Genomic DNA, 24687 nt, shown 5'->3' with positions numbered 1-24687 from the left:
TATGATATGCTATACTATCATTTGTCATAATAACAAAAGGCCAAAGTTTTGGGACCCTTGCCTTTTGTATTCAGACCTCACCTTGAGATTACCGAGGCAACAGGAACCCAAGATCAGGCTTAGAACAATTGCCTTTCTAATTGTGTTCTGTTAGGCGAAGCCTGCAAAACGAACACACAGTCTCCACACTTGTAATTTATTAAGTATGGTAATTATGTGCATTGATGTTATAAAGAATTCTATGCATGCAAGTTTAGGGCATGCAGTCCAGTTGGTAGGAAGAGGGTAGACAAGACCCGTGTGTGTTTTTGAGTGCCAAATGGAATGCAATTGGTGGAAGGAAGGGATTTTTGGCTCCAAGCTAGAAGCTTTTTAAGGGGGGGAAAGAAGAAGAAGAAGAAAAGAAGGCAAAGGCAAAGGCAAAAGCCCTTTGGTGGCTTGGTCCCTAGTTAGTCATCATAGAGAGACAGGTTTTTGATTTAGAGGAAACTTGAAATTCAAAAAGCTCCAACGGTCTTTTGGATCTCTTTGCCTTTTGTTTTTTTTTTCTTGGCTACACTTGTGGAGTGATCATTTACGACGTTAATAATGCATGAAGAATCAATGAATGGGGTCTTGGAGAGATTGCTAAAAGCAAGCATAGAAGCCGCACTGCATGAATAAAAGCAGCAACAAGATGAGGGTAGTGCGTTTGGGAGAGCAGAGGAGAGGGAGGAGAGTGGATCGGAGGGGACCTTAATTTGCATGTCAGGTAGGAGTGGGTGGCGGGTGGTGGGTGGTCCAATCTCCATGTACTGTAGTGGTTGGTGGCATGTAGGAGAGGGATGGGGTGCAGTTGCTGGTAGGGCCCACCTTCTTCTTCTTTTTTCACTTTGCCTGTACACTCACTCGGTAGCAGTCTTCCCTTCGCTGTTCTTGGGAAGACGTTTGGTTTTTTCTCGAAGTCTTTTTTTGAAATCAGTATATTTATTTGAAAATATTAATCTAAAATAAAGTAATTTAAAACACTTTTCAAACATAAAAACAAAGAAAATTAGAGGCAAACCACTGGTAAATTTATCCATTAAAGCACCAAGATATTCATTACATTTATGATGTTATATTGCATCTGGCACTCCACTCCACTCCACTACTTGTTGCCTTTACCAGTTTTTCTACCTCTTGATTTTCATTACCAAAGTATGTGAAGTTACATGGACCTCCCAAAGATTTTGAAAACTTGACATAAATCCTCTCCCACATTTCAATGTTTTAAAGATCATCCATGTAATGATAATTACTTGAGAAATACAAAGGACATTTTATATAAAATAATAAAAAAAATCTATAAAATATTATCACTAGTGCACTCACACCACGGTAGATCCATCTGTAAATTACAGATGGTTTTTCCTTCTTTTATATCTATCTAGCAGACGGGGTTTTGAATCGGTAAACTTGTGTCATCCCTTTCACAACGATTAAAGATTAGGTCATCTCTCTTTCAGGGGAGGTCTAGCAGCAGCAGCACTTGCTGCTAGCCAGTCCACCATCTGATTTATACACTCATGAGCTAATAAAAGAAGGAAAGAACATGTCACCGGCGCTGGGTTTTTTTTTTTTTTTTCCATTGACAAGGAGGAAAAACAATATGATAAATGAGGATGTAAAGAAAAAGGTAAAGAATGTCTCCTTCTTTCTTTTTTTCTCTTGAGAGCGGTCAAGGTAGAGAACGTTAGGGGAGGGAGGGAAAACAGATAAAAGAAAAGCAAAGGGGTCAGTACATACTTTAAAGCAAAGGTGGTGGGGTTAGTATAAAAATGGGGGAGTACTTGGCTTGCCTGGAAGGAGGGAAGGGTGAGAGAGAGCTGAAAACAAATATGAGAGAGCGTGTGAGAGAAAGCAACACAAGCTGCTGAAGAAACTGCAGAATTTGGCAGGGCTTGTCTGCCCCTTTTCAGCCTTTGTATGCCACTAAGATTACATTAAGACTAGTTGCCTCCCCTCATATCCATATATTCGTAGCTCGTTCCTCTTCGGATCCTTGTCAACTCTCAGTGTGGCATAGCATAGAGCATTTGAAAGAAAGAAAGATGGGAGTAGGAGCAGCGTCATCCAAGCTGAAAAGGGCTGCTAAGAAAATGGTAGTGGCTGCATGCGCCTCCTTCTCCTCCAGAGAGCCAGCTGCTCCTGCGGATCCCTCTGTTTCCATTCATTCCACCTCCATCAATGTAAGTAACTCCTCATTCCCTAATTTTCTCCTGGGAAGAGAAGATTCTCTTCCTAGTTAATCCATAAATCATCAATGCGCTCCCCCCCCCCCCCTTCTCCAAAACTCCCAAATTTACAAGACTCCTTGTTTTTTCCTTAATTCTCTTTAGGATTTTGGGATAAAATCTTATAATTAAGATCGATATATTATATACAATGATTTATGACGACAAGGGTCCCTTTTAATTTCTCCTCAAAAAGCCATCCTTGTGCAGTTAATTTGCATATATATATATATAACAAGATAAATTTAATTAATGGAAGGGGATTGTAATTAATTAAGAAGCCAGCTAATACCTGCGAGTGAAATTTACAGATCTCGGATTCTAATCTGGCAATGTTTCCCACAAGGACAAAGAATAGCTTCTTAGGGGAAGGGGAAGGGGAAGATGATGATGAAGAAGAAGAAGAATCCAACACCATCATTAGCAATACAAAAAACAACAACGTGGCTTCTAAGGTAGGCAAACCATGTTTTTTGTCTTCTCTTTGCTTTTGAGAGTGCTTAACTTGATGTCTTAATCTACCTTGCTATGGCCGTTGCTTGCATCTACTCTTGGAATCCAAAGTTTGACTGCTCTCGTGGCTAATCTCATCTGTTTATTTGTGCTCTGCTTCATTTCACACTTGCCCACAGCGACAGACAATTCTCTTCTCTAGGCCGTCCTTTTTTCCTCTTTTTTTTTTTGACACTGTTCACTAGTAATAATACACTTGGTATGATTTTCGAGGGAAATTTATTCTACAAAAAAGCTTGTGATTCTGAATATTTGCTTTGCACATCCCAACTTCTCATTACAAATGAAGCCCTATTCCACCTACTGTTAGTTAAGGTCCCGTCTCATCTACCTTCAGGCAATGTGCATTATCACCACCACATGATTTCTTACCATTTTTCTTCTTCTTTCAATTAGTGCACCCTCCCCTTTCATACTTAACCTTTTTATGTTTGTAGATGATCCAAACAACTCCCCGTCATATCAATTATATTAATTCTCATTTCACTCTCTAATAACCACAACCAATCATCCTTCTCATGAAGGCAACAAAAATAAGGGGCGCGCCCCCGTCATGAGTTTTGGCCAACAGGTTGCTCTCCAAGTCAAATTTTACCTTTCAGGGTATAAGAATCATCATCATATATAGTTCTATAAAAAGGAAAGGATTAGTACAATTGTAGCTTGTGAATCGAACAATATCCTTGATAACTTGTTCTTTTAATCTACTCTTGAGACTGCACTAACAGCAGACTGAATTTGAGATGTCTAATTTCTTAGTGGTTTTTTTTCTGGGAAATTTTATTTTTTTTCTTTAGAGGAATATGTTTTTATGTCTTCGAGATCAAGATCAAATGTCATTTTTCATAATGTGTCTCTCACTTCAAACTCCTGCCAGGGCATGCTCATGGATTTGTTTTAGCTAACCTGTTAAGTTATTGATGTGATGTGGCAGAACTTGTGCGCAATATGTCTTGATCCCCTAAGTTATAGCACAGGCAACAGCCCGGGGCAGGCCATATTCACAGCGCAGTGCTCTCATGCGTTCCACTTTGCCTGCATCTCATCCAATGTCCGCCATGGCAGTGTCACCTGCCCCATCTGCCGTGCTCATTGGACGCAGCTCCCCCGCAACCTAAATATGCCCTGTTCCCTTTCCTGCAACCACGCCGATCCCATTTTCCAAATCCTAGATGATTCCATTGCAAACTTCCGCGTCCATAGACGTTCTTTCCTACGCTCTGCCCGTTATGATGACGATGACCCCATAGAACCAGATCAGACTTCCAATCATCCCCGTCTAGACTTCTCCCTAGTGCCAATCCCATTGACAATCTTTCATCATCCTCGCACACAACATTACCAGCATCACTACAACTTAACAAGCTCATCATTGCTTTCACACCCACCAGCTTCTTATGCATGCACCTCCTCATCAAATAGGAGAACAACTGCTGCCTATCTCTCAGTAAGGTTGGCAAATCAACGACCAACGGATATGGTTCTGGTTGCAAGCCCCAATGGACCACATCTGAGGCTTCTCAAGCAATCGATGGCATTAGTGGTTTTCTCTCTCCGACCCATTGATCGTTTGGCTATTGTGACTTACTCTTCAGCTGCAGCCCGTGTCTTCCCCCTTAGACGCATGACATCCTATGGTAAGCGAACAGCCTTACAGGTCATTGACCGCCTTTTCTATATGGGGCAAGCAGACCCGATTGAAGGTCTCAAAAAAGGGATAAAAATTCTCGAGGACCGTGCACACAAGAATCCACAGTCTACTATCTTACATCTCTCTGATAGTCCAACGAGATCGTACAATGCTATCAATTTGCAAGTTCCTATTCCCATCCATCGGTTTCACGTGGGATTTGGCTTTGGCACTTCAAATGGGTTCGTCATGCATGAGTTTGAAGAGTTCTTGGCCAGACTGCTTGGAGGTGTGATTAGAGATGTCCAATTGAGGATAGGGGATGAAGCCAGGATCATAAGGCTTGGAGAGCTACGGGGCGGCGAAGAAAGGAGAATTGTCTTGGAAGTGGGCGAGTCGGGATATGTTTGTGTAGGATATAGCTACATTGATGGCGGAGTTGAGGAATTCAACAGAACAGGAGAAACTGCGGTGGCTCTACGGGATAAAAGGGAAGCAAATGAAGATGACGGGGAAGCTGTAGTAGGGAGGGACTCCAGCAGTATCCTTGGTGGAAGGAGTAGTAGTGTTGAGAGTTGGGATTACCATGATCCTTACATGGCTAGAAGATGGGCTAAGCATTTGCATGGCTATAGGATTTGAGCCAAGCAACACCAGAACTTTACAGTAACATGTCAACCATATCAACGGGGGATTTCAGAGATTTTCTGTGAGCCGCCTGATAGTTTGACCGAGTAGCCGTGCTTAGACTGCGGGAAAAAGAAAAAAAAAATTGTTCAAACGAGAGTGCTTTAGAAAATTTAAAATCGGAGTCGATCTGTAAAAAAAAAAAAAAAAAAAAAAAAAAAAATCATACCTGGTGCTTTGAGTCATTCACATCTCCATTGCAATTTTTCACTACTTTAGCTGCCCAGAGATAAATAGAAAGATTTCATATATAAACATGTGATCTCCCCTCAAGAAGGAAAACAGAGAGTGATGCAAGCAAGAGGCAGAGAGCAAGATATGATGATGAGATCTTACTCAAGACACCTTGAACAGATGGAGGAGGCGGGGAGAGTCTTCAGCATTAAGAAAACATGCATTTGCCATCGTATCCATTGAATTCATGACGTGGAGATTAATAAAATCATTTACTTCCTTCCTTCCAATTACAGCTGTCAAAGCCAAAATTTCTGAAGACTCGTGCTGCGGCCTCCAAGAGAATAGTAGGCTTATAAATTAATAAGAACAAGGGTCATGTTATGAAGTTTCATCGATGGAGAATCTGATTTCTATATTATTGTTGGAGAGTATTAAATCACCATATGATCAATTTTTTATTCAAAGAACATAAAAACCTGATAAACAGTAGATAAAACTAGAATACTAAATAGCAGTTGGCAGCTATACATAATTATTTTTTAATGAAATGACATGTGGCTCACATCTGTGTCGTTTCTAATGTTAAAAAAAATAATTGGTGACTATAGTGTTTTAAAAAGAGTTTGGGTCATTCATTTGAATGAATTAAATAAAATCATTTAATTTAATAATATGAATATATAAAAAATCTAACTACAATAAAAAAGACAAAGGTTGATGAAAAAAAAATGAATGCTTGTTAATATTATAAAAAAGATACTTTCTATATATTCTTAAAAGATCTCAACGATCTTATTGGATAACAAAAAGAGATTTGAATGTGATCGTTAACACCTTGTAAAAATAAAAATAAAATAAATTTAAAGCTTAATTACTAGCAAAGTAAACATTGAAGGACAAATTGAAAAAAAAAATAATAAATTTAAAACAAGAAAAAAAACATGACTCGAGATAATATGTCAAATTCACGGTCCAGTTATAAGATCATGATAAGCACACAAAAAATAATTGATTAATATAATGGATGATACCTCTCAAGCAAACTAAATAATGAAAGATGAAATTAAAAAAAAAATCAATTTAAAAAAAAAACATGAAAAAAATCTGAATCAAACCGGATTAATTTGACTAATCTGTGACCCAAGATATGAGACTGGGATAACCCCACAATTTTTTTTAAAAAAAAACCCATAAAACTCAAGGTCCAATAACCTAATATTGAAGGGTGAAGTTAAAAATATCAATTTAATAAAAGAACATAAAAAAACCCAAAGTTAATGTAACATTTTAGTTACCAAAACAACACACCAATCATAATTTAAGGAAAAACATGGTAAAATTTTTAAAAATAAAATTCATACAAGGGTTCTCCAAAACTTTTATCGAAATTTCAACAAAATCTCCCCTATACTGAGAAGTTCCAAGTTATCGACAACAATTTGTTGCACTTCTTTTAATCATTATTCAATCACGGCCTGATCTCAATTCCAACAATCAACATCAATGAAATCGTAATCTCTCAATCATTAATATAATAGACATGAAGTATTAAATGACACTAAATAAGTAAACACATATATATGTAGATTATAAATACATGAAAATAAAATTTAAATTTATACATTCAATTTAAAAGATATTAATACAATTCAAGTCATAATAATTTTTTAAAATACAAATTACATAAGTATTCACCTAAAGCTAGATAACTAAAGGATGGAAAGATTTGAAAATCATTCATGTCGTGAGTATGACGAACCTGGAACAAATATAACAATGAAATATAAATATTATGAAAAACACTATTAATAAAGGTAATTAAGCAATTTATTCAAGTCTAATATTCATTTATATTTCACTACAATTATTGCATTGTTCTTTTTAAGATTTATTTCTCATGAATTGACTAACGTTTCCCATTCCATTCTCAATCTCCAACCAATATCACGTATTTATACTGAAGGACAATTCCTTCAAGAAAGTGTCGATACCAATTTATTGATATCATTAACCATCTTTCACTAGATAGCTAATCATATATTTTTCTTCTTCTTCTTCTTCCTAAAACCTTGGGATGGCAATGCCGGTACTAATGAGTTTTATTAGTATCATTAGTCTCCCTCATCGAGACCGACTAATTAAATTTATCATGAATGTCGATATTAATACAACCTTTTAATATCATTAACTATTTCTAATTTGTAATAGTTAATCAAGTTCCAACAATACTTTGAAATATCCACAGAATTGTCAATATCAAGAACCCTTGATATCATTAGCTTTCATACCAGGAATAGTTAATTAAGTTGCATGAAAATGCCGATATTAATGTAGCTCATCGATATTATTAACTATTCCTAACCTAGAATAGTTAATCAAGTTTAATATTCTCCATGTTCCGGGATAATCATACCGATTTTAATAAACCTTACTACATAATTAGCCTCTTATTCTCGGAACTAACTAATTGAATCTAAGGAAATGTTGATATCAATGGAACCCATTGGTATAATTAATTATTCCCCACTAGAATAGTTAATCAAGTATGTTTTCATTTTTCATTCATTTCATTAGATGCTTCCCTTTTGGCAACATTTATATATAAAATCCAAAAATTAAACAGCTTTTATAATTATGTATATTTAAAAAAGATATGGGTGTAGAACACTTACCTGCTGCAGAAACTCGGCTCTTCATTATTGTTGTGCCCCTCCTGAATCCATAGTTATACCATATAATTTCTTACTTCATTACATTTTTCACAACAACAACAATGACAATGTTGACTTCTTTTTAACAATTGTTTCATTTATATTTATGTTTCTCCTTTTAGATCATTGTTCTTTATTAAATTATAATTATCATCACCAATTCAGTTTTGAATATGACTTATTTCCTTTGAACCCTATGACACGACACCACACATTTTCTAAGTGAAAGAAGTTTCATTCTGCCCCTAACGGAACTAAGTTTTCCTGTTCTGTCGATTGGTCGAATATGCCAACAAAGGTGACAACTCAACCTCTCCTAAGATATTTACCTATATCTGGAGTTATAGAGCTTCAAATTAAGTGAGGTAGGATTTATTGAAAAGCTAACACCCCTAACTATAACTTCTATAAAGAACCATTCTTTGAATTGTATCATTTTTAGGCCTGAGTCCTTATCTCTATTTTCTCATTTTCTCTCAAGACACCCATTCCTATGTTTTTCCTACACTTCGCGACTCCTCCTAAGCCGAACCATAAGCTATACCCGTGGTTAATAATTTTGTTTCCACCTCACATAACACACACATTTGACTCACAGTCTTCTATTATCAAGTTTTCATGGTTTTTCTATTAGAAAGCTTCCTACTGCAACTAATTCATACATTATTACCATATAACATGCCAAAACTATTCCTCCCTCCCCTCAATCTATTCTTGATCGAACTTGGTCTAAGGGGACTAAAGGTCCCCCTTTTCCTTTCTATGAAATGATTTGTCTTATTTACTCATTGTTCACATCATAATGCATATCACAAGGTTTATCAAGTACAAATTCAAATTTTTTTTTCTCTCATTCAACCCTCACATGGCCGACCACTCATGTCCATTGGTCATTAGTTTTTCTTTGGTAATTTTGCATGATTTTCATGTTTAAAAAAATTTATAGTAGTTTAATTAACTTCATCCTAATAAATTCTGCAATTATTAAAATTTTCACTTAAAAATCCTAATTTATAAAATATAAAATTAGTGCATAATTTCTAATCAAATTTCAAATTGGTTTTCACAATTAAGTTTAGTGTCTTTACCATGAGAAAAGTTTGAATTTTAACTTAAATTTGGTTGAAGATTTTTAGCTTTTCCTTCCTTGCATGTAGCCAACCCTCTTCTCCTCTTCTCCTCACAATTTCTTCACTTGTTTCCTTGTTAATTCTTTTATTAATAAATATTCTCTCTACTTAGTAGTTTAAAGTTTATACAGTCTTAAAAATTTTGATGTTTTTCCCTCAATTTTGATGGAGAAAAATTTGAAATCTCCACTCTTTTTTTTTATATTGTGCAACCGACCACACGAAAAGTATGAGGTATTTATAGTTTTATTTTCTTTTAGTTATATTTTGACCAATTCTTTTCTCTCTTTTACCATTTGATTATAATTCTTTTTCTTTTTTTTTTTAATAAAAAAACCCTTATCAATTTAATTTATTTAAATTTGTACATTAATTATCTCATTTCTCTTTTTCCATCCATATTATTTTTAATTCATGTAAAAGTTTACTTTCAGTGTTGACAAGTAAACTTGATCATACATGTACGAAAGACCCAAATAAACTTGGGTTATGTATAAACTTGAGTATGACATAGCTGTTGTTATAAAATTTATTCACTTGATTAGTTTTAACAATACTATTAAAATATTTTTTATATTACTTTTTATTTTTTAAAAAATTAATATTAACCCATTACAAATCACGGTACAATTAACTAGTTGTTTTATATATTATACATGAACAAGCAGTTGTGGTTATTAGTAGATGACAGGACAAGACAGTATTATAAAGGAATGGTTGTGTCTGTGGAGGTTGGGGAACTGGGTTTCGGGACTCTTACTGCAATTTAACAACTACTCTGTGCCCTAGATTAGAAACCAAAAAGAGCGAGAGAGAGAGAGAGATAATTATGTTGGAGAGCAGGGGGGTTGGAATCGGAGGGATGATTATGGAAGAAATGCATCAAAACCAATCAGGAATTGGAATTGGATTAGGAATGCAAGGAGGAGCCCAAGTTGTGTTGACTTCCGATCCCAAGCCTCGCCTCCGTTGGACTGCCGATCTTCACCAACGCTTCGTTGACGCTGTCTCTCAGCTCGGCGGTCCCAACAGTTTGTCTTCTTCTTCCTTTTCTTCTCATTTCTTCTCTCCTTTTGCTTAACTATTCATTTCTATTTCTACCAAACCTAACCTGGATGCCATCTGTTCGATAAAGGAATATTGCTTCTTTTACATTTCTTGATGATTTTTTTGTTTTGTTTTAGGGCATAAGGTTTATTTAGACCTCATATTATTATTATTATTATTATTGTTATTAGTTGTAGTAGAACTAGTTGATTTGTGTCGGATAATGATTCCCCAGGCCCCAACAATACCATTCTCTTTTGTATTAGCACTCATCTAGAGAAAAATAGAGAGAAAAGGTGCTTGCTTTTTGAAAACTTGGACTAAATCCTCCATCTTTATTTGCTACTGTACTAAACCTGATTAGTAATTCTTTATTTATATGTAGATTGTAGAAACCTCCCATGGATCATCTCATCCTGTTATTTTTTGTATTATTAATAACAACAACATGCACTCCAATGATTTGCAGAAGCCACCCCAAAGGCTATCTTGCGTACAATGAATGTCAAGGGATTGACCCTCTTTCATTTAAAGAGCCACCTTCAGGTTTTCATTCCCATTCCCTTTTGGTCAAAATTGATCTTTTATGGACCTAATTTTGATGCTCTAGTATAACGTTTCTTTCTGTGAAATCTGCAGAAATATAGACTGGGTAAGCAATCGGGGAAGGATATGAGCGACACATTCAAAGATGGTAGGTCCTGTTATGATTTGCTGAATTTTCCTGTTATCTATCAATTTAACTAAAGTTATATTTTTGCATGGATTTTTTTTTCTTCTTAATAATAATTTTGATGCTGTCTCTCTCTCCCTCTCACATTTTCTCTATAATGCATATCTGCTGAGGGAAGAAATTTTCTATCATGATCTCCCTGATGTCCATCTTAAAGCATAAACTAACTTCTCCCCTTTTGCCTATGGAAGGATTATCTGGCTCGTATCTCTTAGAAAGCCCTTGTACTGGCAACTCTTCTCTGAATATGACAGCTTCTGATGTGAATGAGTAAGAATTTCTTCTTCACTAAAAGCTAGTGATGGGCAGTAAATTCTTGAGTTTCCTGAATTATCTTAAGAGAATGTTTGTTTTTAGAGGTTATGAAGTCAAAGAGGCATTACGCGCACAAATGGAAGTGCAAAGCAAATTGCATCTACAAGTGGAGGTAAAGTTTCTTCCCCTGTATGAGAAATTAGCCTTGTGTTTCTGTTATCATACTTTTTTTGTTTTTTTTCTGGAAATGGATGTTGGTAGTGAGTGTTTGGAAGTGGGTTTTTGTTCGCCGAGCTTGAAATATAATTGATAATAATCAAGAACTCTTCTATCTTTATTTAGCTCGTGACAAGTTTCATTCATTTTCACCATATGCACAAAATGGTAACTAATTGGCAGTTGATAAAGAATTTTTCATTATCATTCTATTAGGAACTATTTCAAGTGGACTTTACATCTGGCTCTACACCTCTTTTACTGAGGGGCTCTATGCACCAGCTGGTTGATCTTCATATGTTATTATGCAGGCTGAGAAGCATTTGCATATTCGCCTGGATGCAGAACGAAGATATCTGGCCATGCTCGAGAGAGCTTGTAAGATGCTTGCTGATCAATTTATTGGTGCTGCAGTTATTGATACAGATAGCCAGAAGGGGGTGGGAACCAAGACAACTAGAATTGCCTCTCTTGATCCACTTGGCTTTTACTCCTTACAGACCTCTGAGGTGGCTGAAGTGCATGGTCCAGAGGATGTACTGCCTGGTCTTCATCACCAAGGGGCTGATTGTTCTACCGAAAGCTGCCTGACTTCTAACGAGAGTCCTGGAGGTTTGAATTTGGAAGGATCTCCAGCTGGAGGGAAGAAAGGGATGCTGAGCTTGGAGTCAGCAACGTCTTTGATCTGGGGTGAAACAAGAATGGGAAATGCAGAAGTTAATGCGACCCAAGTCAATTCCTATGGCGCCTCTCTGTATGGAATATGGAATTGAAAATCCCGGGATTATCATCTTATGTGATTAAGTAAGATTCTCCTGTTCGGCCAAGCGAATGAATGCAGATCCGGTCATGTGGACAAGTCGACAGGCAGAAATATGTGGTGGAGATGGCTTGTTTCGCAAGTGTAAATTCAAATTGTGAATCATTAACAGGATTATGCAATTTCTTGCCAATCACTCGCACACTTTTGCTGATTAAATTGCCTACTAGTTACGTTAAACTAGTATTGTCACTATATATAATTCATCATCTCCTCGTAAAAACACAGTCTCCTCACTCGAAAGAAAGAAAAAAACTGTTCCGATGACTTGACTTGATATAAACGATGCGTGGAATGGGAATGAAAGCAGCTATCTGTAGCCGTGAAAGATGACTTGCTATTCAGGAAAAAGATGACTTGGTTACAGGAATGCGATTAATGCAAGCCATGGAAGATCAAAAGATCTTGTCTTGAGATGGATGGTCATACGAGGGGCTTAATTAGAAAGAGGAGTAATGGATAGGGTATTAAAAGAGACTGGATATGGGAATACAAGTAAAATAAAAAGAGGGGGCGTACGGTCAGGCAAGGAAAGTTTTGGGAGAAGAAGAAGAGCCAAGCACACAACAGTCATCCTCATCCATGAAGGGAATAAAGAAGAGGGAGAGAATTTGACGGAATATCCATTCCCTCATTTTTAAAGGGGAGAGAAAAACGGAATATGCAATGAAGATTCCGTGAGAAGGCCGGTTGTCCTCACTCGCATTTCCAATCCTATGCTTCGCTGTCATGTATTGTATTTATCAAACATGATGGGTACCAGTTAATAACAACTTTGCCCTTCATTAACACCCCCAAAATAAAATAAAAAAATAAAGACCTAGTGGCCGCGGCCCACCCTAACGCCATCCCATAATAAATAAATATTACCCTCCATGTTTCGGTTTATTTATTCTGGTGGTGGGAGTAAAACAGTGCGTTTTGTGTGCTTTATGGGGCCGGTCCGTCCGCCGGCTCGTGTGGATTTGTCATCTATATATTAATAATTTACTATTATGGACAAACGATTCTGGATGATGGGGTTTGAAGGCTCAAATTCAGTTGAGGTCGAGGGTTCTCAAGCACAACTTATTTATTTTTCTTAAAAAGAAAAGAAAAGAAAAGGAGGAGGAAGAAGAAGAAGAAGAAGGGAAAGGCTAGAGGAGAAGAAAGAAAGTAAAAGAAAAGAAAACAATCGTGTGACTGTGTGGTGGTCATTTGGGTCAAGCATTTCCAACTCTCCCCCCCCTCTCTCTCTCTCAAAAAAAAAAAAAAAAAACCCTCTTCCCAATCCGTCTCTTTCTTTATCCATCTATCAAGCAGCGCTGTTAATTAACAGCGCGAAAGAGAGATTAGATATTATTATTATTATTATTATTATTATCACTCATAGATTCTACAATCAATCGATCAACCATCAATATTAGGATTAGGGAAAGCAGCAGCAGCAGCTCCTCCTCCAAAATCTTGCAAGATCAGCATCAACGGCATATGGGATGGACTAACAGAGTCCAGCAATAGAGATATGGATCTGGGTAGGTCCCTCTCTCCCTGCCTTCTCATCCTCCTTTTCCTTGTATATTCCAGTTCCCAATCTCTCCTTCTTGACTCTATTCCTTAAAATTGCCTCGCGTACATCTCGGTCTTCTCCTCATCACTCTCGATTGCTAATTATATACTTACTCTCTCTCTGTAATAAAAGAAACAAACCCTAATTACTACAAATTCCTAAATTGTTTCTGCTTCTAATATTCCTCCTCCAGGCTCCACTTCAGTTTTGGAGACATTGTTATTTCAGATTTCTTACATCAATTGTTTGTCAGTCAGTCAGTTAGTTGCTTAATCGCTAATTGCTATGTTATTTATTGTCATTTACAAATACAGGCACACACTCTTACTGATTTACTGTATATCATGATATGACACCGACTGCATCGGCTTATCTTTCAATTAGTTAGGTTACCTTGCTTCTTCACTGTTCCCTTGATTTTTTTCTTTGTTACAAGTTCTTTTGATTTTTTATTTTTTTAAAAAAACTCAATACTAGCAGCAGCAGCAGCAGTAAATGTTTCCTATGATATGATTATCCCGTAACGACCGTCTTTTATTTTATGACTAACAAACAGACAATCCAAAACACCTGCTTCTGTTAGGCTACCACAACAACATCTTAGTCATGTCTTTTATTTTGGTCGCTTCTCGTGTTTTAACTTCCAACCTTCAAATCCATTAGCTGCAGTTTTTCTCCACATCACCTTACTCGCCCAAGGAAAGAACATTGTAGGAAATGCAAGCAGAGATATTATTGAGGATCAGTTGTACTCCCAATTACTCCCTTTTCTATCTAACTTAGTTTTCAACAACCTGAATTACCAAATAAAAGTTCAACTCTTTCTTGAGTGATTTAGCATCTTTAAGGTTTAGGGTGTGGAATATAGATATTATAAATAAATTAATGCTGCACATGCTTGTATCCAAGCACCATTGATATGCCAAGTGGTTAAACTAGTGATTTTCTGGACTATCGCCAGGACCTTAGTACTTCTTGTGGCCAGCTCTGTTTCTAAATTCCCTATTCATTTAAAAGGAGTGCAAGGGAGTAAAGTTTTGCCAAATATCAGGGTTTTGGTTTTCACTTCATGGCGGAGATTTAATGGAAGGAAAAGATCTCCGAGCCTTAGGATATGGTCCCTTGTTAAAAATTAGCATGCTGGATACGTATAATAATCTTTTTTTTGGTTGTTATAAAAGTTCATGACTTTGGTTAATAATAAGAATGCACCCTCCATGCAACCATGTTTTCCTCCATGGCATTCCTGTTTATAAAACTTCAACCATGCTTCCTCTGCTTCACTCTAGATGGATATTTTATCTTCTTAAGTGTCATTGTTTTTCCAAATGCAAGCTATACTCAAATAGGGAGATGATACTACTTTTCTCATTCCTTTGTCTTACCTACTGAGTTTTGTGGTTATAGATGAATGACATATGTATCAGCTGGAGAGTGTTCCTAGTTCAAGTTTCCCACATAAAAACTCATTAGTTAATGATCAACATTTAGATTGTGAAGCTATGACAATGGATCCCATCAGTGGAGGGAACAGTCTCAACAACAATCCTAATCTTGCCTCAAAGCAACGATTGCGTTGGACTCATGAGCTTCACGAACGCTTTGTTGATGCTGTGGCTCAGCTTGGTGGGCCAGATCGTAAGTCTCATCAACATCCACCTGGCTGGTCTTTTATTTCTAACTTTGATTTTTTTTTTTTGTTATTTTTTAAACTCCATTCATCTAATTTTTTCAAATATATCCTTTATAAAGCTTCAAAAGAGCTTAAATCAGTGAAGTTTTTTTTTTTTTTCTCCATGCAACTCTTAGGCGTCTCATGCATGTAGTTGACAGGTTGGTTGTTTGAAGAGAATTTTTAGTTGTCATTGGATAGTTTGTTAAGCATTTTGTCATCTTTTACCATTTTGACTGATGGAAGGGGGGCAAATAAAAAGAGAGGCATTTGCCAGATAAAAGAAAAAGTTCCCTCCTCTTCTAGAAAGAGATGCAGTTTTAGTGTTGCAATGCTTTTGGATAACCAAAGCTACTCACAGATTTTGCATACAGTTGATCATATATTGTAAAAAAATAAAATAAAAAAATAAGGCCCTTATTTGTGTACATTAGCTTATGAACAAAATGGATACTCAATCACTTGTCATAGTGCTCTCATTTGATTAAAATTCCGTCTGAAGTAGGAAATTTGGGTATTTAATTGTGTGAGAACCCAACTGAGACTTATAACTCAATATAACTGCATGGAAATGCAGATCTGATGTTCAAAACATTTCGTAAATTTATTTAACAAATAAGGTGTTGAATAATTACTTTTTTTGTTTTTGAATTCTTTTACCTCTCTCTCCAGGGGCTACACCTAAAGGTGTTCTCAGAGTCATGGGTGTGCAAGGCTTAACAATTTACCATGTTAAAAGCCATTTACAGGCATATAAACTCCATTCTCATCCTATTCGAAACTTCAAATACCCTTTTCTTTGATTATTTTGTTTAATATATTTTAATGACTATGATCTCCTGATGTGTCCAGAAATATCGACTTGCAAAATACCTTCCTGACTCCTCCTCCGATGGTAAGCCCATCTGATCTCTGCTGTTTATGTGCTTAGTTGCTCATGCACACCACACTAGCTGTGCATTGTTTAACATATCCTTGTGTAAAAAATATTGTTTCTGATTCAAATGACAATGGTAATGCAAGGGAAAAAAGTGGACAAGAAGGAAACAGGGGATGTTCTTTCCAATTCGGATGGTTCATCGTAAGTGGAACTCTCTCATCTCTTCTCTGCTTTCTTTTTGTTATTCAAAATCATTTTATTCAAAGAATCATGTGTTGTGGATATCTTTTGGACACTCTAGACTGAAGAATTTGGTTTTGCTCCATATCGTATAAAACACTTGGACACCTTGGCCTCAAAGGCAAGACGCACAAGTAGTATATTTTGTAATTTGTTTTGAATCATTTAGAAAATGGGCTTGAGCTATTTGGGGATTCTTGTTTGCAGTGGAATGCAAATTACAGAAGCACTCAAGCTGCAGATGGAGGTGCAAAAGCGTCTACATGAGCAATTGGAGGCATGTTTTCCTTGCTACTAGGCATCCAATTAGTTCATTTATTATAATTTTTTCTCTCATCATTATGATCTTTTATCACCAACTTAGGCTTTTAAACTCCTGCTTGAGTGAGGAAAAAGAAATAACCCAAGTCCATTGATGTTTTTGGAACATGGAAATCATAGCAAGATACCAATTCTTACGATCTTGTTTATTTAACTTTGAAACTTCAATATTTTGCTGCACCTACGTGTGTGGAAACTTTTCTATGCACATTAGTCCCTGGTTCTAATGTAAGGTCTAACTTCACAGTGTAATCAAAGGTTTATGCCCAACCCTATTCTTACCAGCATGCAATTTCTGTTTGTTTTGAACATAACAGGTGCAGAGACAGCTACAATTACGCATAGAAGCCCAAGGGAAGTATTTGAAGAAGATAATTGAAGAACAACAACGATTGAGTGGAGTTCTTGAAGATGTGCCTGGTTCAGGGGTCTCTGCCCCAGTTTCAGGTGACAACTGCCCAGAATCTGACAACAAAACAGACCCAGCAACCCCTGCCCCAACTTCTGAATCACCCCTCCAAGACAAGGTTGCCAAGGAATGTGCCCCAACAAAGAGCCTTTCGATTGATGAATCATTCTCCTCTCAGCACGAGCCATTAACACCAGATTCACGTTGCAATACTGGTTCCCCAGCAGAGAGCCCTAGAGGTGAGAGGTCGCTGAAGAAGCAAATGGTAAGCATGGGTGTAGCATTTGGCAAACCAGAGATGGTTCTTACACACCAGATACTGGAGTCGAGCTTAAATTCCTATCCACAACCGCACTCTGCCTTCTTGACCAGAGAGCAATTCGATCCTTCATCCGGGTTATCAATGGGAAACGAAGATCAATCGGAGGTCTTAGGCAGCGACCTTTAGTTTTACTGGCTGCATGATGTGTACCCTTGTTGAATCCTTTCACTTTGCCTTGTCTATGTAATTTTAAACGTATTTTTAATCCGGTCAAACAAATTGATGGTAGATGTTTGGACATGATTAGGTTCAGCTAAACGAAAAGCAATATAAATGAGGGTGAATTTGGTTAAGTAACTGCAATAGCCTTGCTAACGATTGCAGTCATGAAGCAAATGGTCACAAGCCAGCTCTGCTTCAGCTTCTACGATGAATGACAAAGACTCCTGTTTATCCAAATTCACCTTTTTGATCCTCAACATTCAACAACTTTCCACGCCATCAAGATTGTAAAGATAAAAAGAGGGCCAGATCGCCCCAAGATATCAGAGGAGAAAATCAATGCCTACTAACTAAAAAAGTGGTGCAGATGAAAAGCATAACAATTCAAACTTGGAGGTGGATTATGAACATGTTTCTATGGTACAGAAGCTGTCATGAAGAACAATGCCTTTGGTGGTTTCCCCTCCTTAGAATGCAATGTCGTAGACGCTTGCTGAAAGCCTCAAGCTTTTCAAACTTCTCACCCTTGAGCTTCTTCGGCACTGTGAGAGCTTTCTTCTTCTTCTTCTTCTTCTCCTCCTCCTCCTCCTCCTCCTCCTCCTTTGCTGGGTCTGGAGATTTTTGTTGTATGCTTCTTAGAGGTGTTGCAAATGCCTTTAGAGTCATCTAAATACAAAAAGAAAATGTTAAGGATGCCTTTCTTAGCGCTATATTATGGAGATCAGCAAATTATGTAGCTGGCATTAAATGCATCAATCTTACAGTGGTTCTCAGTTTTTTTAACAGATACATAACAAATATCCACGTTTTTTCCCCCAGTAGGGAGGGGTGGTGTTTGAGTGAGTACAAGGTGCCCAGGCTTTTGATCAACAAATGGAAACCTTTGAACTACACTAGGCCAGATCAACTGAAATGACAGCCATTCTTCATGTTTTTTTTTCATAATAAAATTACTCAGCATATACAAACAAGGAAAAGAGGTGAAATGGGAGGGCGCAAGTTGGTGTTGAAATGAACCAATGGTAAGACCCAGGGAAAAACATGAAAGAGAAAGAGACGCGACCTCATGGCTATTGTCCACAGCTCTGCATTCAGAAGGATATTCTTCATCACTGCCTCCCAGGGATGAGCATCTTCCCCAACTCTCTCTATTAGAGCTTGTATATGAGCAACAGTCCTCACTCTGGCCATTTGACTTTCCCTGTAGAATCATATATCCCACATCCAGTCAAAGATCAGTTAAAAATCTCAAAAAACAACAGTAGTTCTCCAGCAAGGGTTTCTGTTAAACTACAACCCAGTTTTTAGTGTTCAAGTTTCTGTTGAATGAGATCACCTGCAAATTTGATGGCTCATCGCTGCAAGGCCCAGCATTTTCGTTAGCCACAGAATCCTGAATCATTGACAAAATAACATACATTTAACACAAAATAAATAATAAGGAAAAGATTAATTATGCACAATAGAGAAGGTAGATACCACTATATTAGCAAACGGTGCAATTTCATAGAGAAGTTCGCTCACAGGTTTCTTGGTTGGAATGCTAGGAGGAACAGAAGAAGAACTTGCAACATCGGTACAGGCTGAACGTAGGCCTGTGATTATCTCATATAAGAGGCTCTAAGAAGAAGAAAAAAGGGAAAAGGCTGTAAGTTATCATTCATCATGCTGGTGTAAAGGAGCACTATCATTTTTCCAATCCTTTTGGGCAGTAGATGCATTGCCAGCTCTCAAGTAGTTGTCATGGGTAGTTTTAAAGTAATGATATAACAGTACAAGCATAATGAGTTTTCATTTTCACGCAAAGCACTTATGTTGACTAAACAGTTGTCAGACATTATTGACTATGGTCATGATGTGTCTTGATATTTGCAAGAGATCTCACAAAATGAATAAATACCAACAGATTTTGCATATTTATCGGATAACAAAAAACCATAAATAAATATTAAAATAAAATTGATAGAATTACAGGTATAATGGACAGCCACCCAATGGATGCGACACCCAGCTTGCTAAATTTCAAGCTACCATAATGGCCTCTCGGTAGCAAGCTAGCGTAATGGAGCAAAAGTCAAGATGCTTAATTAGACAGAGATTCTAAGAAGCACAGATATGTTAAAGAAATTGGTGCAGACAACAGAAAAAGAAAGAGATAGCAAAGGTCTTAGGCTTGCTAACTACCAAAATCACCAACTGATCTGTAGTTCATGTTTAAATTGTTCACAATAGCTAGATATGGAGATCACCTCATCCATGCCAGCACTGACTTTCAAATCACCCAAATCGTAATATCTCTCAAGCTTATTTGAAGAAGCTGAAGTTTGAGGAGGGTGAAGGATGTTGAAGAAGAAAATGGAAACTGAATCATAATAAAACTGTGGTCGAGAAGAGTTGTGGTCCCCATCAAATTTTATAATGTTTTTATCCCCCTGCAAAAGATGGAAACTTAGTTAATTTGTCGAAGATGAGTCAATATGGTTTGCAAAGAATGACAACTTTAGAATGATAATTACTGCATAGGAGTTAAAGATGAGGTCAGCATGGTGGGGTTGAATGAATTTGTCCTCGCTAGCATGCCCAAATAGAGCAGGAATGAATGTTTTGGGTGCTGCCTGTGAGAATCAAAAGACATTAATATCTTTTCATTTCATCATATAAGAAACAAAGCATTCAGCATATTAATAAAAATGGGTGTATTGAGTTCATAACATAGAAATAAACAAAAATAACACTCCTGAATGGAAAGAAGCCATGTACAATCTAAAACAATTATGCTTTTTTTTCTGGTGGGGATACTATAAGAGCTATAGCGGGGTGGTATGAACACAACATTTAACAATCTAAGAAACAGAGACATACCTTTAGGCAGTTAAGATCCATAATATCAAATTTTGCCTTCTTCTGAATCACTCGTCGCATGTACTGTACAGCCATCTTAACCTGATTGTAACAGAAAGTGTAAAAAGTTGCAATTGTATAAGCCGGACATAAAGGGAGAAAAATTATGTTTTGAAACTCCAACTAACTTCATATTTCTTGATTGGTTATATGTGATCAACAAAGATGAAATTAACAACATCCAAACCCCAAAAAATTCCTACAACCACACTGGAGAAATCCTCGAAGACACAGATACAAATACTTCAATGGGTAAGGAAAATAACAGTAAAAAACTCCCAAGGCCTGGGAGCCTAGTCAGTTACATGGTTGCATGCAGTATGCAGACAATTTTTTAATTTCAAGATTGGTCGGTGAAGATGCTACATACAGTTATCCAATTCAATAGGAAATGCAAAATACAATACTAACACCAATAAATTGCAAAAGTAACAGAAAGAACAATTGACAAAACCAAACAAAACAATATATAAAAAGTATTGGTGTACCAAGAGTGGCTAGAGCTTCCAACAGTAAGGGGCAAAACAAAAGATAGAGAGACAGATCCATACTGTAAATTTTGGAAGCCTGATTTTGTACACATCAACAAGTTCCATCATTAGATCAAATAAATTTGCAAAGGCACTATCCAGAACCATCCCAGCTATAGATGGATCTTCTGCTCCATAAAGAAGGCTGAATAATATCACAGAAAAACCACTTATCAGCTGTGTTAGGAGTCCTTAAAAAGGTATTTCGCATCTCAGTTTTGTCCTCTACTTTTTCTTTAATTTTTTTTTTAATCTGACACTCTCAAGACATCAAGAAGGTGATCCAGTAAACATAAAAATAAAACAGTACCTAGTGACTGCACCCATGGATCGTCCCCAGAGGCCTATACGTGATATTTGTTTGTTGCTTCTTAGATACGAGACCACTACTTTGAGGTCATCTCTCTGTCACAGGGGCAAAGGAGCATGCAAAAAATGATGGAGGCCAAGTTACATATGAACATAATAAAGCAGGGACGTACCTCATGCCAACCAAGGCTCACATAATCACCATCAGATAAGCCAGAACCCGAAAAATCAAGAGCAAAAACAGTGATATTTGATGGAAGAAGAATTACAGCAGCCTCATTTGCATCTGCTCTACATCCACTGCATTGTTGTGCAAGTTGGTAAATGAGTAAGTTTTCCACCCTTGAACACTATCTAACAACTACTAATTCAGGGAAAGGATAAGGAAACACAATTCACTGTCAACACAGTACATTTCACTGCAGATATAGATATTATAACATAGCCCATGCTGGCTTTGTTGTTGTGTCAAATTGAGCACATTAATCCCAAAACAGGATAAAGGAGAAGACTTTTAGTATAATGACAGCAAGTGCAAAACCACTTTAATCATATGGATGCAAATGATATCACAGAAACCTAGTGGTGCATTGCATCAGAGTCCAGAAGTAGTGAAAAATAGGCTAAGGTGCTGTGTGGTCCCAGAAAATAAGAAGCCACATTAATGCCTGAATATGAGCAATAGAAAGCAGTTCCCCATTTTTTAGTGGAGAGGTGCGGGTAATGAAGTTAGCTGGAGAGATTGGGATTAGTTTTGGGACATGAAATTCCAGGTCTTCGATGAGGAAGTGAATAAAGTCAATGGATTTGATTGTGGGGAAGAGAGCCAACATGGCCTTATTGTAAAACCAGACTTTCAAGTTAAAAGTATGTTACTATAGAACTGAGTAGCAATAATGATACGATTCAGGCAAGGTCAAATTCGGATTTTGACGTAAATTGTACAACTATCTAGTCTTACAGCAACAGTCATAATTCTCAATCCGACCGTTGGATTGGACTAAAATTTTATGTGGAGTCTCCTAGCATGTTGTTTTACCTTAGGTTAAAATTTCAGGTCAATCGGAGTTCGAGAAGGCACCACAATACTGGTCAACAGAGACTGCATGAATTTTGTTATTTATTTCCTTTTAACTTGTAAACTTCCTATTTAGCTAGAATTCTTTTCTTAAAGGTTGTTGCAGCTTGTTTTGGGATTTTGACCATAAAAAGAATATGAAGAAACAAAGGAGAAGATTTATGCAGTCTACCTTAATAGTTTGGTACTAAGGCTTACTTAAGTTGAGTGGCCAGACTACATAGAAGCAAAATTACATGGAACAGTCAGAATGATTTTTGCCTACCTGTTTCCATGACAGTATATAACGCAAGGAAGGTGAGTATCTGCAGGTAAAGGCGAAGGCAAGTAATGACTGCATCGCAAGGTATGACCCCTTGCATTGGTAAGCTGAAAGCAAGCAAAAACACAAAGCCATCAGGCTTAGAAAATAGAACCATCGTTGAGGAAAAGCAAGGCATAAAAGGCAGTAACTAGGAAAGATAGGAGTGAATATTTGTGTGAACTGATAATGCCCATGCTTGCCTCCAAGTCTTGTCTCTTGTATGCTCTACCAGCAAGAGTGAAATCGTTCTCCCATAAATACTGATCTGGGTTGTAATCCGCCCTGTACAAGAATATATGGAGATGAACCAAATATTAAAAAAGAAGCATATCTTGATTAAAGAAAAAGGTAAACAGAAATAGCTGTGAAAATGAGGGTACCTGGGAGGGCGAATTACAAAATTGATGAACTGATCAATCATATCATAGAACTAAACTTGGTTTCCAATTGGGCATATCCAAAAGTATATCCTTCCCTCCAAAAAAATGGAACAAACTTGAGACAAAACCAGTGAGTGAGCGATGAAGAGAAGCTCAAGTCAACCACCCATTTACTTGTCTAATTCACCTCATACCAGTTTTCAGGGATTTCTTTTTTTCTTTTTTCTTTTTTCTTTTTTTTTATTTAGAGTAAGAGAATGTGACCATGTCTGTGATTGCCTGAAAGCAAAAGGAAAAGGAAAGGTAAAATTTATCAGGGGATCTCAAGAGGAAGGAAAATTCGAATCTCAATTCCTCAACTAGCTAAGCCAATCTATCATGCTTGCAAAGGAGAACGAAAAAAAATAATCAGATCTTAGAACATTAAAGACCTCAAACAACAAACAGCCATTTGTGAATTATTCTAAAAAAAGAAACTTGACCACGTAAAAGTTGAAACAAAATAAAATCTTTGTGAAAATGGTTTCCTTAAGACCTCAAAGAGAGAGAGAGAGAGAGAGTTGTCGTTCTTTAATGACAAAAATGTAGACTAATGAAAGCCAAAGAAGAAGAGGAGGAGGAGGAAGTTTTTTGACCTCGTTGCTCGCTGTAAGGGTTGTGGTTGGGTCGTTGCCGGAAACTGGGGGTGGAAGAGTGTAAGAGAGAGGAGAGGACAGAAAGGCACAGCTTACCAAATCACTTTCTTCTCTTTTTGTTTGATTGGATGTTTCTTCTTCCTCTTCTTCCCCTTTTTTTTTTTAACTTTTATTTTATACACCATAAGTACCTGTGTTATATTCATCCATTTGCATTATTCAAGGAACAATAATGATAATAAATAAATAATAAAAGAGATAGAGAGTGAGGGAAAGTCCAAATCTTTATTACATTTACTTGGATTTTTACTTACATCGACCCATGTATGTATCAATGGGTGTCTGCGTGTGTCTCCGTCCTGCCCTTTTTACCTTTAACAAGGCTCTTCCTCCTAGGAGATGAGCGTGTTCTTATGTAGTGCTTAGATTTGATTTCTACTTGTACAGCTAACTGAATCACGAGCACCCCTACTGTCCATTCACATGACCTTCCTTCCACCTTTTTTTTTTTTTTTTTTTTCCCAATCCGATGTATCAACACTGCAGCATGTGTGTTGTTGTTGTTGTTTAAAAAAAGAAATATAATAAAGAAAACAACAAACTCCCGAGCTTTTGAACAGGAAATCTATACATCTCAACATGGATTGGGAAAAAAAAAAAAAAATAAAAAATAGTCGAGCATGTAAGGGGCAATAATGGGATTGAATTGAAAAGGGAATTCCCCATCTATACAGAACCAGCCTCGTTGCCCTTCACAAGTAATCCAAATTCCAATCCAAGCTAAAAACTAAAGCATAGGTTTTATGATCAATTGGTCCTCT

The 24687-nt window shown here is 36.9% G+C and overlaps 4 protein-coding genes across 9 annotated transcripts; 3 read left to right on the top strand and 1 right to left on the bottom strand.

Annotated features, from left to right (window-relative positions):
* Positions 1–1409: 1409 nt before the first annotated feature.
* On the top strand, positions 1410–5714 carry LOC118036630 (E3 ubiquitin-protein ligase WAV3). The gene is made up of 3 exons (XM_035042386.2): positions 1410–2210; positions 2567–2710; positions 3703–5714. The coding sequence occupies exons 1-3, from the start codon at positions 2073–2075 to the stop codon at positions 5038–5040; spliced, it is 1620 nt and encodes a 539-aa protein (XP_034898277.1). The 5' UTR covers positions 1410–2072; the 3' UTR covers positions 5041–5714.
* A 4056-nt stretch (positions 5715–9770) lies between these two features.
* Positions 9771–12354, top strand: LOC118036633 (protein PHR1-LIKE 3). 2 transcript variants are annotated; one of them, XM_035042399.2, is made up of 6 exons: positions 9771–10134; positions 10620–10696; positions 10790–10844; positions 11075–11153; positions 11241–11310; positions 11571–12096. In XM_035042399.2, the coding sequence occupies exons 1-6, from the start codon at positions 9933–9935 to the stop codon at positions 11943–11945; spliced, it is 858 nt and encodes a 285-aa protein (XP_034898290.1). In that variant the 5' UTR covers positions 9771–9932; the 3' UTR covers positions 11946–12096. The 2 variants fall into 2 exon arrangements, with proteins under 2 accessions (XP_034898290.1, XP_034898289.1); XM_035042398.2 differs by having other exon boundaries at positions 9775–10134; positions 11666–12354.
* An 816-nt stretch (positions 12355–13170) lies between these two features.
* Positions 13171–17860, top strand: LOC118036632 (myb family transcription factor PHL7). 5 transcript variants are annotated; one of them, XM_035042392.2, is made up of 7 exons: positions 13171–13688; positions 15131–15361; positions 16068–16144; positions 16248–16290; positions 16419–16476; positions 16723–16792; positions 17154–17860. In XM_035042392.2, exons 2-7 carry the CDS (start codon positions 15142–15144, stop codon positions 17691–17693), a joined length of 1008 nt encoding a protein of 335 aa, XP_034898283.1. In that variant the 5' UTR covers positions 13171–13688; positions 15131–15141; the 3' UTR covers positions 17694–17860. The 5 variants fall into 5 exon arrangements, with proteins under 5 accessions (XP_034898283.1, XP_034898284.1, XP_034898288.1 ...); XM_035042393.2 differs by having other exon boundaries at positions 13172–13688; positions 16428–16476; XM_035042394.2 differs by having other exon boundaries at positions 13174–13688; positions 15215–15361.
* Positions 17861–18052: 192 nt separating this feature from the next.
* Positions 18053–24007, bottom strand: LOC118036631 (uncharacterized). Its single transcript, XM_035042390.2, has 14 exons — positions 23867–24007; positions 23232–23510; positions 23052–23133; positions 22813–22916; positions 21643–21769; positions 21471–21565; positions 21182–21305; positions 20592–20672; positions 20246–20344; positions 19979–20161; positions 19209–19349; positions 19066–19122; positions 18793–18930; positions 18053–18395 (listed from the first exon to the last, which is right to left on the bottom strand). The coding sequence occupies exons 2-14, from the start codon at positions 23270–23272 to the stop codon at positions 18162–18164; spliced, it is 1506 nt and encodes a 501-aa protein (XP_034898281.1). The 5' UTR covers positions 23273–23510; positions 23867–24007; the 3' UTR covers positions 18053–18161.
* Between the last annotated feature and the right edge of the window lie 680 nt (positions 24008–24687).

Source organism: Populus alba, chromosome 16 (genome assembly GCF_005239225.2).
Source record: "Populus alba chromosome 16, ASM523922v2, whole genome shotgun sequence".
Classification (NCBI taxonomy): Eukaryota; Viridiplantae; Streptophyta; class Magnoliopsida; order Malpighiales; family Salicaceae; genus Populus; species Populus alba.
Note: the sequence above shows the minus strand (reverse complement) of the source record. Positions and strands in the feature narration are given on the sequence as shown.

Excerpts from the sequence above, each read along its gene's own strand:
- LOC118036630 (XM_035042386.2), top strand. The coding sequence starts at position 2,073 with ATGGGAGTAGGAGCAGCGTCATCCAAGCTGAAAAGGGCTGCTAAGAAA. Across the intron at positions 2,211-2,566 it reads TTCATTCCACCTCCATCAAT|ATCTCGGATTCTAATCTGGC; the intron begins GTAAGTAACTCC and ends TGAAATTTACAG. Across the intron at positions 2,711-3,702 it reads ACAACAACGTGGCTTCTAAG|AACTTGTGCGCAATATGTCT; the intron begins GTAGGCAAACCA and ends GTGATGTGGCAG.
- LOC118036633 (XM_035042398.2), top strand. The coding sequence starts at position 9,933 with ATGTTGGAGAGCAGGGGGGTTGGAATCGGAGGGATGATTATGGAAGAA. Across the intron at positions 10,135-10,619 it reads TCAGCTCGGCGGTCCCAACA|AAGCCACCCCAAAGGCTATC; the intron begins GTTTGTCTTCTT and ends AATGATTTGCAG. Across the intron at positions 11,311-11,665 it reads AATTGCATCTACAAGTGGAG|GCTGAGAAGCATTTGCATAT; the intron begins GTAAAGTTTCTT and ends GTTATTATGCAG.
- LOC118036632 (XM_035042392.2), top strand. The coding sequence starts at position 15,142 with ATGTATCAGCTGGAGAGTGTTCCTAGTTCAAGTTTCCCACATAAAAAC. Across the intron at positions 16,145-16,247 it reads ATGTTAAAAGCCATTTACAG|AAATATCGACTTGCAAAATA; the intron begins GCATATAAACTC and ends TGATGTGTCCAG. Across the intron at positions 16,477-16,722 it reads TCCAATTCGGATGGTTCATC|TGGAATGCAAATTACAGAAG; the intron begins GTAAGTGGAACT and ends TCTTGTTTGCAG.
- LOC118036631 (XM_035042390.2), bottom strand. The coding sequence starts at position 23,272 with ATGATTGATCAGTTCATCAATTTTGTAATTCGCCCTCCCAG. Across the intron at positions 19,123-19,208 it reads CACCGTTTGCTAATATAGTG|GATTCTGTGGCTAACGAAAA; the intron begins GTATCTACCTTC and ends TCAATGATTCAG. Across the intron at positions 18,931-19,065 it reads ATGAGCCATCAAATTTGCAG|GGAAAGTCAAATGGCCAGAG; the intron begins GTGATCTCATTC and ends ATGATTCTACAG.